Source organism: Scardinius erythrophthalmus, assembly GCF_964197995.2.
Source record: "Scardinius erythrophthalmus genome assembly, chromosome: 3".
Taxonomy (NCBI): Eukaryota; Metazoa; Chordata; class Actinopteri; order Cypriniformes; family Leuciscidae; genus Scardinius; species Scardinius erythrophthalmus.
Window position 1 is genome coordinate 40,361,308 of NC_138223.1, and position 12,500 is coordinate 40,373,807.

A 12,500-nucleotide genomic window follows, 5' to 3' on the forward strand; every position below is an offset into this window, starting at 1 on the left:
AAATTTCAGGAATTTTAAAATCCCAGTATGCGGGGATACATTTTTTTAAAATATTTTTTTCCGGGATTTATCCCCATTTATTCTCAAAGGTGATTCTCATTGCTTGATGAGTAAAAAAAAAGGGGTGGTTGATTATGATTTCACTTTTCTAACTTTAGTTAGTGTGTAATGTTGCTGTTTGACCATAAACAACATCTGCAAAGTTACAACGCTCAAAGTTCAAAGCAAAGGGAGATATTTGCTCTTAAAGAAATCACTTTTTTTGGACTACAACAAACGGCTGGTAGGGACACGACGTTCCTCTCGGGTTAGTGACATCACAAACCCTAAAATTTACATAAACCCCGCCCCTGGAACACGATTTATAAGTTATAAAGACAGAACATGCTAATCAATGACTAGAAGATAACTACACATAAGCTACATAAATTCATCAACTAACCATTTATTCTACATGCTGTCACTTCTTCTTGAGTCTCTCCATCATTGTCTGAATCCGGTTTGAACATAAAAGGCTTAAAGTTTTTGAAATTTTCAGTGCATGTCTGTGTGAGTGCAAGCTATTGTAGCTCCGCCCCCTATGCTGGGAGCAGCAGCTCATTTGCATTTAAAGGGACACACACAATATATCTGTGGGTTATTTTGAGCTAAAACTTCACATACACACTCTGGGGACATCAGACATATTTTACATCTTGTGAAAAGGGCATTATACCACTCCTTTAAACTGTAAATCATCAATAATTTTGTGGCTGTACAAAAATACTACCAGGATGTAAAGAATGGATACACTACCATTCAAAAGTTTGGGGTTGACAAGATTTTTTTTTATTTTATTTTTTATTTTTTGTCTCATCCTCCACTTTTTTCCATCATAAATACAGTAATAGAAACATAACATAAATGTATTTACTGTCACATTTGATCCATTTAATGCATCCTTGCTTAATAAAATAATAAATTTGTTTAAAAACGTTTATTTACTGACCTCAAACCTTTGAATAGTAATGTACTTAAACTATAATTAAAATAATTTTTAGTGCTTATTTGTCAATGTCATAATGCATGGTTGTCATATCAAGCTTGTTTTAGGCGAAATATGGTTTATAATTTTTTTTCTCCTTTGATTTTGGAGTGAATATGACCTAAACATGTTCTTGAAAGGTTTTTTGAGATTTACCAGAAAACCTCTCATCAGAATAATGCTGTATTTTCTCACAGAGAGAACAGTGTTATTTTACCTCTTCTGTTATCTTCTTCTGCCTCTTTGTGTACTGTACTGGAAGAGGTGTCCATATTTTACTCTTATCCTGCCGTACACCAGGAAATGAACTGATATCGGCCTCACCCATTTCCTTATGTAGATGTAGGAGCGCTTTGATTTGGCTGTGATTCAGGGAATGTTTGAACTGGATTATTCATCAGCCATTTGCAGCTTAAACAGGATAAATAACACATTGCTATCAATAATGTCATTCAGTAGTCCGTGTGAAGTAGTTTCCTCCGTGTATTTGTAGAAAAGCTTGGATACTTAAATTTCAGATGCCACTTACTTTAATATTTTGCAATATGCATTGCATTCAGACAGTTTTAAGTTTGTCCAAAATACTAATTCAGGCTTCTATATATGGTAGGCCTATATATGAGGATTAATAGTGCATTCTGTTATCCAGACAGTTGGATCAATGGAAATAGACAGAATCCTACACTTTAGAGTTGGAAAGGAAGCCTGGTCTTGTGCGTTGAGTATGACTATTGTAGTTCTGGGACTGAATGACAGCACTGTGTGGGCCATTGTGTTATCATAGCCACCGGTCAAAACCAACATCTCACCCACAGTACAACAGCGTTCAAGAGCATGAATAACAGTGACTGTTCTCAGTGCTGTATCTGTGTGTACACAATAGCGTAGGGTTCAGACTTTAAAGGCCTGTTCACACCAAGGATTGAGAAATAGTTCTAAAAATCATTCTAAATATAAAAGAACAGCAGAGTTCACACCACAACTATAACAATAACGGCACAGAGAAACAATATCATTGGAATCACATTCAGAATGATTTTTTTTTCATGATTTTGATGAACAATAAAAACATTGACAACCAATCAGAATCCGTCCTGCTTTAAAGGGATAGTTCACTTTGAAATTAATTTTTGATACGTTTTAGCTTACCTCAAGGGCATCCAAGATGTAGGTGTCTTTGTTTCCGCAGTAGTTTCAATTTTGATATTTTTAGGTCAAACCGTTCTTGTCTGTCAGTCATATAATGCAGGTCGATGGTCACTGTCTCAAAGAGCATGCACAGAGTCCAAATTAAAACAATTCCCCATCGTCCAAATGAAACAATTCCCCATCATAAGTACACATTGATGGCCTAAGACACGAAACGAGCGGTTTGTGTGAGAAAACGAACAGTATTTATATCGTTGTTATCTCTTGAAAACAGCACACGTCCAAATAATCTGACGGCGCGGGCGGGTATAGATATATACATAGATGTCGCCTTGGCTACTGCAGTTCATTGGAACGAAACCGTAGCCAAGCGACATCTAGTCTATATATCTAAAACTGCTGTCATCATAACAGAGAGAGGTCAGAGAGGAAGCAAACCATGAAGTTTCAGACTGATTTAGACCATGATTCAAGCTGATGATTCATGTGATTCATTAAAAACACCTGCGCTGATTGAGTGAACTTTGTGCTGTCAGTGAGGCAAGCATAAATTGGGAAAGTTTGATTGTTGATATACATTACTGTTCAAAAGTTTGGGGTCTTAAAGAGTTAGTTCACCCAAAAATTAAAAATTTCCCATAATTTACTCGCCCTCAAGCCATCCCAGGAGTATATGACTGTCTTCTTTCATCCAAACACAATTGGAGTTATATTAAAACATATCCTAGCCCTTTTAAGCTTTATAATGGATCATAGATTTTGAAGCCCAAAAGAGAGCATCCATCCATCATGAAAGTAATCCTTACGACTCCAGGGGATAAATAAAGGCCTTCTGAAGCGAAGCGGTGTGTTTTTGTGTCTTTACAATGTCTTTACTGTCACTTTAGATCACTAGAAAACATCCTTGCTGACTAATGCCTGGTTCAGAATACACGATTTTAGCCCGATTTTGGCACGATCCGTTTTTACGTAGGGTGTCGTGGGGATTCGTAAACGACAGCGGGCGTCGGGACGCAAGATTCGATCGTTTCATCTCGTATAGTGTGTCATAGTGGGCGACAACCTACGTCACGTCTGCGATGCTTCATGACATCACGACTAGCATGTTTAATTTTTTAACGGTCCTCCACGACGGGTTCCGTCAAGTGAGCGCGAGTGAGTGAGAGTGCGAGCAACAGTGAGTGTGTGTGTGCGCCAGTGAGCGAGTGTGTGTGTGCGCGCGTGTTTGTGAGTGCGTGCGTGTGTACATATATGTGCGAGTGAATGTGTGTGTGAGACGGCTCGCGATGACTGGTCGTAAAGCAACGTGTAGTCTGACAAGTTTCTTGTCCACGACATGACAAGATTTTTAGGAGTCTAACAGACAAAAAAATCGTGTAATCTGAACCAGGCATAAAATAATTATTATAAAACGGATAGTTCCAGTCCTTCATTCTGATTGGTTTAGCCGCGTTCGAAGCCGTTGAAAATTACTCAACAAACACACACCTGTGACCACATTAAATTAGTATTACTGCGCAACTGCCATTTGTGATGCTTTGTTGCTGCATGTGTTGCTTAGCAACCTCTTTGGAACTACATTGCTTGGCGGAGGAATAAATGTGTTATAACGTTTTATTACATGGCTTGGTTGAATTCCAATGTAGAATGCGGTCTGTTATGTAAGGGTTAATGCCCGACGAGGTGCCATGGTCACTTGCCAAATAACACATTTTTAAAACATTAGTTTATATTTTAATTAGTTTTACAATCGAAATCTAAAGTTTTTACAAACAATAACTTGGTTTCCCTGGTTACGCCTGACGGTTTATTTACTAGGTGTCCTCTATCACTTTTTAATGGACACCCTGCAGCCAATCAGAATCGAGTATTCACCCAGACCATGGTATAATTCTTGATAACAGGCCGCTGCGAAGTATAACACACTGTTGCCATGAAAAACAGAGCGTTGCTATGGATTCTAACCGTAGAGACGGAACGGACTATTTTCTTTAGCGGAACGGACTATTTTCTTTATCAATAAACTCCTTTTTAAATCAATATTTTGTGTCAAATTATTGATTTATTTAGTGGGTAGCTATGTAATAAGCCGGATAATGTAGAGCGAGGTGATTGTTATAGCGAATAACAACTCCTTCAGGCTGATTCAAGACCCCTCTGCTTCGCGTCGGGTTCCCGATCAGCCTGTCGGGGTTGTATTCGCTATAACAACTGCCTCGCTCTACATTATCCCTTACATATTTTTTGTTGCTGGTGTTTATTTTATGAATAAAATAAATACTAATGAATCCGCTCCGCGTCGTGCCTAACAACGCCCCTTAGCTGTTCTAAATCCACTGTAAAACATGGCTTCGTGGGGCTTATTGCTTAAATTTCTTTCAAACTTTTAAACAGTGGTGTATTAAATTTCAGCACCTCTGTTTGTCTCTCAAGTTCTCTCGCCTAAAATATACTGTAGTATTTGTGGCTTGCACTCCTGACTACAGGAAACACTATTGTCGTTCAGTATTGACTATGTAAACAGTCTCTTCCAATACATGTCCACCCTCTCCTGATGACTAGCCCCAGCCGTGACCCCTCCATCCGCCTGGTGTTCACGGAAACTCTAATCCTATTAACACAGAAAGTCCTCAATTCCGACACTGTGCTAATGTGTAGAAAGCCTTCCTCCTTCCTCGTGCTCACACAGGCCTCCCTTGCTCGATCCTCTTATGTCAGTCACCATTTTGAGGAGCAAGAAAAGCCTTCAAGACTCAGCAGCGTATTTGACCAATCATGGCCCTGCCAAGTGAATTGTTTTGTAAAGTTAATAATGTGGGCTGTATTTCCTGGTTTGGATGTTGTACTGTAATTCTGGTTTTATCCATCGATGTGCAACAGGTTTTATTGTGTTTGTGGAGTTCTGCACTGAAACTCAATGGGTGTTCTAGAGTTGAATGAACAATGGTTTTATGAATGAGTGCAGTCTGTTTTTTTTGTTTTGTTTTTAAAACCAGTGCCTGTAGGTTCATGTAGGTGTGTTCATGACAATAGGATAAACCGATTCGTCTACTGAAGCATAATCCTGCCATTGTGCCTGACTGAACATTGAGAAATAAAGACAGCATGCCGATCAATGGCTGCTTTTGTAAAACAGTGTGATTGTGTTTTTGTAAAGTTCACCGAGTTTCATGTTCACCGTGTTTCTGTGTGCAGATCCTTATAGAGTTCTGCGCCGGTGGGGCCGTCGATGCGGTCATGCTCGGTGAGTTCACACAAAGCATTTGACACGCAAGGCTGCTTTAGGAAAAGGTCACTTACGACGGACAGTTGCTTTCCATTACTCAAAAACACATTTCATTCTTAAAGGTGAAGGTGAACTTTAACTGTGCTTTGATTTATTCTCACCGGATAATCAATAGTGTTCATGTTATGAGCGACAATATATTGATTTATTCAATATATTGTAGAGTCTCTTCAACAAGGTGTTTTGTAGCATTATGCCTGTTGAGTCTTCATTTACACACTAGTGTTCAAATGTTTAGGGTCAGTAAGATTTTTTATTTTTTTTAAGAAATAAAAAATTTTTTCAGCAAGGATACATTAAATTGTTTAAAATTGACAGTAAAGACACTTACGTTACTAAAGATTTTTCATTTTAACTTTCTATTTATCGAAGAATCCTGAAAAAATGTATTAGGGTTTCCACAAAAATATTAGGCGGCACAACTGTTTTTAACACTGATAATAAAAAGAAATGTTTCTTGAGCATCAAATCATCATTAAAATGGTTTCTGAAGGATCATGTGACACTGAAGACTGGAGTGATGATGCTAAAAATTCAGCTTTGCATCACAGGAATAAATTACATTTTCAAATATATTCAAATAGAAACCAGTTATTTGAAACTTTACAAATATTTCACAATAGTTCTGTTTTTACTGTATTTTTTTTTTATCAAAGAAATGCAGCATTGGTGAGGAGTTTTTTCAAACACTTTAAATCTTACACCAAACTATTGAACAGTAGCGTAAGCTACTTAATATTATTAATATTTACATTAATATTCTTTAAAATGTTTGTTGATAATGCTTGTGCAGTATATCACAATATACACATTTTATTGAAACGCCATTTATATAAAATGGCCCTTTAATATGTCAATTTTTTACATTGAAAGATTTTTTTTTTTTACAGCCATAAACTTTGCAGATTTTTATTATATATTATTATATTTTCTTACCTGGAGATATTTTCAGCCTAAACTAAGAAGCTTTTCTCATTTTAGGACACTATATAAAATTATTCAATATGTTTGTTCATCATGTTTAATCCAGATATTTCATAGTAATTCCTGAGGCAGTTCACTCAATGTGATTGCTTCTCGCTCCATGTTTAGCGCAGGCAGGGAAAACGTGACAACATAACTTAGCGGAGGATCACAAATTCAATCAATAAGGACATTGATTTGAGTTTCACGAACCTCCAACACACAAAATGTGCTTCATTTCGACTGAAACCACCTTAAAAAGAAACTGTAGTTCAGTAACTACTCTGATTCAGTGCATTCATTCAGCATAGGACTCATCAGACTGATTCGAAATGGTCACTTCTGAGTCTTTTTGAATTTGTTGCAAGAATCTGCTTATATGAGAAATTAGTTAACTAATTTTACACAACTCAAAACTCAGATGTTAGAAAGACGTAAGATATTATTGTAATAGGTGAAATTAGCTGGTTCTCTATAAATGAAATGGGTGTATTTGTGAATGTAAGCGTTTCCCTCTTCATGTGTGTGTAGAGCTGGAAAGGCCTCTGACGGAGCCGCAGATCAGGGTGGTTTGTAAACAGACTCTGGATGCTCTGGTGTATCTGCATGAAAACAAGGTCATCCACAGAGACCTGAAGGCTGGGAACATCCTGCTCACACTGGACGGAGACGTCAAACTGGGTGAGTGGATGTGGGAGAGGGTTTAGAGGATTTTTATGACCTTTTTTAAGACCTTCTCAAATAAAATGAATAGCATATGGACAGGGTAGAACCAATTTTAAAGAAAAATGATGTGTCAAATTTATAAATTAAATATAAATTCATTTAAAATGTTTATATACAGTCAAACCAAAATGTGTTCAGACACCTTCAACATTTTTCACATTATCTTGTGAAATAGTCTGAGTCTTTTTAGTTTTTGTTGCTCATCAGCTGCATATAATCCAGTGCAGCAGGAGATTTCAGGTGCCATGTGCTGATGAGCAGATTCACAGTTACGTAATAACATGGTAAAGAGACAGAGAGGAGCTGAGGAGGGTCATTTACATGTCAGACTAAACCGCAGCTTGTATAAACATTACATCATTGACCAGATGTAAATTATTCTCTGATGGTGGTGTATGGACACTCAAGCCACTGAATGTCATGGCATTAGATCACAAAATATCAAAGCAAGTGGCATTTATTGTGAAGAAAGATGGCACAAGCCATCTTTTTATGCAGAACGTTTCCCAAAAAGAACATTTTCTGTGTCTTTCAGCGGACTTTGGAGTGTCTGCCAAGAACACAAAGACAGTCCAGCGAAGAGACTCTTTCATTGGAACCCCTTACTGGCAAGTTAGAGTTTCAAAAAATGAAACCAGTTGTACTGGCACACATTGGCATTGCTGACACTCTCTTTCATTCAGGATGGCTCCAGAGGTTGTGATGTGCGAGACGTCTAAGGACAGGCCGTATGACTATAAGGCCGATATTTGGTCTCTAGGAGTCACTCTGATCGAGCTGGCGCAGATCGAACCGCCCAACCACGAGATGAACCCGATGAGAGTTCTGCTCAAGATCGCCAAAGCTGACCCTCCTACTCTCCAGCAGCCTTCAAAATGGTACAAAACAATGTGATTTGTATATGTATAATGTATATACACCACCGTTCAAAAGGTTTTGACCGGTTTTTGAAAGAAGTGTCTTCTGCTCACCAAGGCTGCATTTATTTGATCCAAAATACAGCAAAAACAGTAATATTGTGAAATATTATTACAGTTTAAAATAACTGATTTCTATTTGAATATACTGTAAAATGTCATTTATTCCTGTGATCAAAGCTGAATTTTCAGCATCATTTTCAGTATCACATGGTCCTTCAGAAATCATTCTAATACAATGATTTGCTGCTCAAGAAACATTTATTATTATTATCAATGTTGAAAACTATTTTTCAGGAGTCTTTAATGAATGCAAAGTTCAAAAGAACAGCATTTATCTGAAATAGAAATCTATAATGAAACATTATACACTACCATTCAAAAGTTTGGGGTCAGTAAGCGATATTTTTATTCAGCAAGGAAGCATTAAATTGATCAAAAGTGACTGTAAAGACATTTATAATGTTATTTATCTTTCTTATCATCAAAGAATCCTGAAAAAAAATTGTGCACAACTGTTTTCAACATCGATAATAATAATAAATGTTTTTTGAACAGCAAAATGAATCTATATGTAAATCTAAATAACTGATTGGAAAGAAAATCTAATTTAAAATAATAATAAAATTGAATATTAAATTATTAATGTTTACAAAGAATAACTTTAAGGGAATGTTAGATTATGGCAAAAATAATCTAAATGTAAAAATAGGGGAAAGCATCCACAATTGAAAATACAGTAAATTAAAATGTAAATTTATATTTTTTTAAAAGTGATAGATAACCAATATGGAACAGATTCATTTAAAAAAAAATGTGAGACAGATTCATTTAAAATATTAATTGTTTAATATATAATGAATACATTTAGAAAAAAAAAAAACAGTTTATATGTGTGTGTGTATATATGTGTATATCTCAAAGTGACAATCGAAAATGCATAACGGACGTTTTTTCTCATGATTTTATATCGTGGCTTATGCTTAAATACCTGAAATTAGATTTGTAAACAAATATAATTTAGTTTATAATTTTTATTTGTATATTTACTTACTTATTGCTTTTGTTACAATATAACAGATTAATAGGTTTATAGGTTAGGGACTTTTAATGACCTTCTCTTCATCCGTCTGCAGGTCTCCTGAGTTCAGTGACTTTCTGAAACACGCACTGGACAAGAACGTGGACAACAGATGGAACACAGCACAACTTCTTCAGGTGAATTGACTTTTCCTACCTGTATTTCAACACTTATAATGAAAGGCCATATCCACTCAACCTTCCCTAATCTGAGGCAGTATTCCTGGTGTGAAAGCCCCTTGTTTGCCGTCATCCTGCTGTGTCGGCCACCAGCTGGTCCAGGTGCCTTTCTTGCCACATGAATCAGCAGCTGTTCATTCATTTGTCTGTGTCAGGCACTTTCTGCACCAGCCTTCATCCTTTGACGTCAGCAAAGGAGATTTTGTTTGCGAGGCTTTAAGTAGGCCAGCCTAGCACTGACTGCGCACATATGCACACGTGCTAAACACTTCAGGAGGGATTCTGCTCTCTGAAGAGACAACATGGGCTTGAAAATACAGAATTCAAGTTTTCCTCCAATTAAGTTGATAATATCAAAGAAGCTGCACATTCTCAGACCAGCTATCGACTGTCTACAGCAGGTTTCCAAGCCAAGAAAGGTAAGAGCTGGAGACTGGCATCCTCATGGGACATTGATGTGCTCGTTTTCCTCTTGTCTGTCGAACAGTTGGCTTACAGCAATTTTTGTGTACAATCCAATAAATCTTAAAGGTCTTAAATTATGCTTCATTTTCTCTAAGACAAATGGTGATGCACAGTATATCAATCTAAATCTAGTTGTGCAGGCTCATTTCCACTTATGTTTACATTTATATTGGTAACACTTTATTTTGCAGTGTCCTTATTACATATGTTACATGTACTTACCATAGTAATAACGGTAAATTATGCATAATTACATGCAACTAACCCTAAACCAAATCCTAATCCTACCCTAACCCTATAGTAAGTACATGTAGTTGTTTAATATTACTCAGTACTTAAATATATAATTACACTGTAACAATGAACCCTTAAAATAAAGTGTAACCTTATATTTTACCTTCATTGTTAATCTTTGAAAACTAATAATTTAATCGTGCCATTGTTTATTGTAATTTATTTTATTTTAGTTCAAAATGTTATGAGATGAAGTTTGATTTATGTAAAATATATTTGTGTAAATCTGGTGTTAGTTATTTACATTTTACCATTGTTTCCTTCCTTCACTAATAAAAAACACTAATAATTTAATAATACTGTTCAATTTAATCATATAAGCAAATCTCACATTTATATCCATTTTTCATACTGTACAATATAAGGATGTTATTTCACTTGTGGCATTTGCAATTAAATTTGTTAAATTTATTTAGTCAGTATAGTGCAGTATTAGTACAATTTTAATATCAACCATATATTGGTTGTCAGCTTATTGGTATTGATCAGAATTTAAATATGCTAATTCAAAATATATTAGGGGGACTCGGACATTAACATAACAGAGACACTTCTTATTTATAAGATATACATATGTGATGTGATATATGAGCTCATATAGAATTTATCTGGAACAGAGTAATCAGACTGATTTTTGTGAATGTTAAAATTAATAGTATCTTAAAAATATGTGCATGTGTAATTTTAATATGTATATTGCAGTAATAGTAGTTGATCTTCATCTGTGCAGCACCCGTTTGTGAGTAGTGTGACTGACAGCCGACCCCTGCGGGAGCTCATCGCTGAGGCCAAGGCGGAGGTCACAGAGGAGGTAGAGGAGCTGAAGGAGGAAGAAGAGGAAGAAGATCATGAAGGAAACCTGGTAAGAGATTATAAGGCCTGCCAACAAATTTAGAACACTTTTCAGAGAAAGATTAAACCGAAAAAAGTCTGGATGTTGGCCAAGAGAATATCCTGAGGTACAGATTGCTGACTGCTTAGTTATAGAAGAAAAGAGTTACCTCAAGTAATGTTTGGGCTTCGTTCTGATTCCTAACAATACGCATGAGCAATAGTAGTAGTGATGCTTGTAAGATTACATGTAAATCTTTGCAGCATCAGCCATTAACTTGTTTAAAATGATCTTTCCCTCAGCTTCGCGGACACAAGCGCGCACCATCCGACGCTAGCGTCGGCAGCTCTGAAGACGAGAAGCTTCCCCAGTCGCCGTCCACCTTGGAGTCTGTTCCTGAAAAGATTGAGGAAGTCGCTACACCTAAGCTACCTGATGATAATCTTATAGCTGGAATAAAGAAGGAAGAAGAACCTCTTAAGGTGGACGAGAACCACATCCGGGATGGTACAGTACCTGGATCCAAGGAACAAGCTGTGGAAGAGTCTCAAGAACCTAAAGCTGAAGAAAAGGCTGTAGAAGAAAAGGCTGTAGAAGCAGAGGTTGTTCTTCCAGAGACTCCTGCTGACACGGTAGTCCAGAGGGTGGAGCAACCAGCCAAACCTGATGGAGAGAAACTGGAGGAGGAAAAGGAGGTGGTGGGCAACGGTGAGCTCATAAAGGAAGTGCCTGCTTCAGACATGGCTTCAATGGAGACTCCAACTGAGCCCACTAAACAAGCTGAGCCAGTGAAAGAAGTGTCTCCAGTGAAAGAAGTAGAGAAGGCTGAGGAAAAGGAGAAACCTGCAATGGTGGAGAAACAAATCCCAGTGAAGCCTAGGTATGTGAAGAAGCAAGACTCTGACTCGGGAATAAGTTCGACAGCTGACAGCAGCAGCGTAGACCTGAACTTATCCATCTCCAGCTTTATTAGCAAGTCCAAGGAGCCAGGAACCATCTCTCAACAGGTGAGAAACACCTACTAAAAGCTGTCATTGCTTTACACTCGCTAGTCACCAGACAATTGAAGATCACAAAATTAGTGTAGAGTCAGTATAGTCTCTGATTTAAAGTTCAGTTTTTAAAATAAGGAATGATCGAAACAACAATTAGTCAATTATTCCGTGATTGCTACACCTCAAAACATTGTTCAGATATTCTGTTTCAAGATTGTTGTCCTTAAGGGTGTGTTCACACTTGGTTGGATTAAAACGAACCCTGAAGCGATTGTTCTGTTAGTGCGGTTCATTTAAATAAGTGTGAACGCTGCCATCTGAACCCTGGCGCATCAAACAAGCAGAGCGAGACGCTGAAAAGATGAGTCTCAATCCGCTTCCAAACCGACACGGACCAAAGACGTAAACGAACGAAAACCGGGACATGATGTCACAAGATGCGACTCTAAACAGGACAGAATGCTCCAGCACACCTGTTTTTTTCTCATCATAGTCGCAATGTGTTGCCCATCACAGTTCGGTCTCCTCGCAGTAGATCTGTGTTTGTGTGTGACGGAGGGATTCCTGCCGCTGTTTTGACTCAATTACA

At 37.3% G+C, this 12,500-nt stretch overlaps 1 protein-coding gene across 1 annotated transcript in view; it reads left to right on the forward strand.

Moving 5' to 3' along the window:
* The window catches only part of slkb (STE20-like kinase b), a 28,160-nt gene that overhangs the window by 4,329 nt on the left and 11,331 nt on the right, over positions 1–12,500 (forward strand). Inside the window, exons 3-9 of the mRNA XM_081360913.1 lie at positions 5,369–5,417; positions 6,954–7,103; positions 7,684–7,756; positions 7,832–8,026; positions 9,202–9,283; positions 10,815–10,946; positions 11,219–11,923. Of these exons, the coding sequence (XP_081217039.1) occupies positions 5,369–5,417; positions 6,954–7,103; positions 7,684–7,756; positions 7,832–8,026; positions 9,202–9,283; positions 10,815–10,946; positions 11,219–11,923 (1,386 nt within the window). The remainder of the gene's footprint in view (positions 1–5,368; positions 5,418–6,953; positions 7,104–7,683; positions 7,757–7,831; positions 8,027–9,201; positions 9,284–10,814; positions 10,947–11,218; positions 11,924–12,500) is intronic.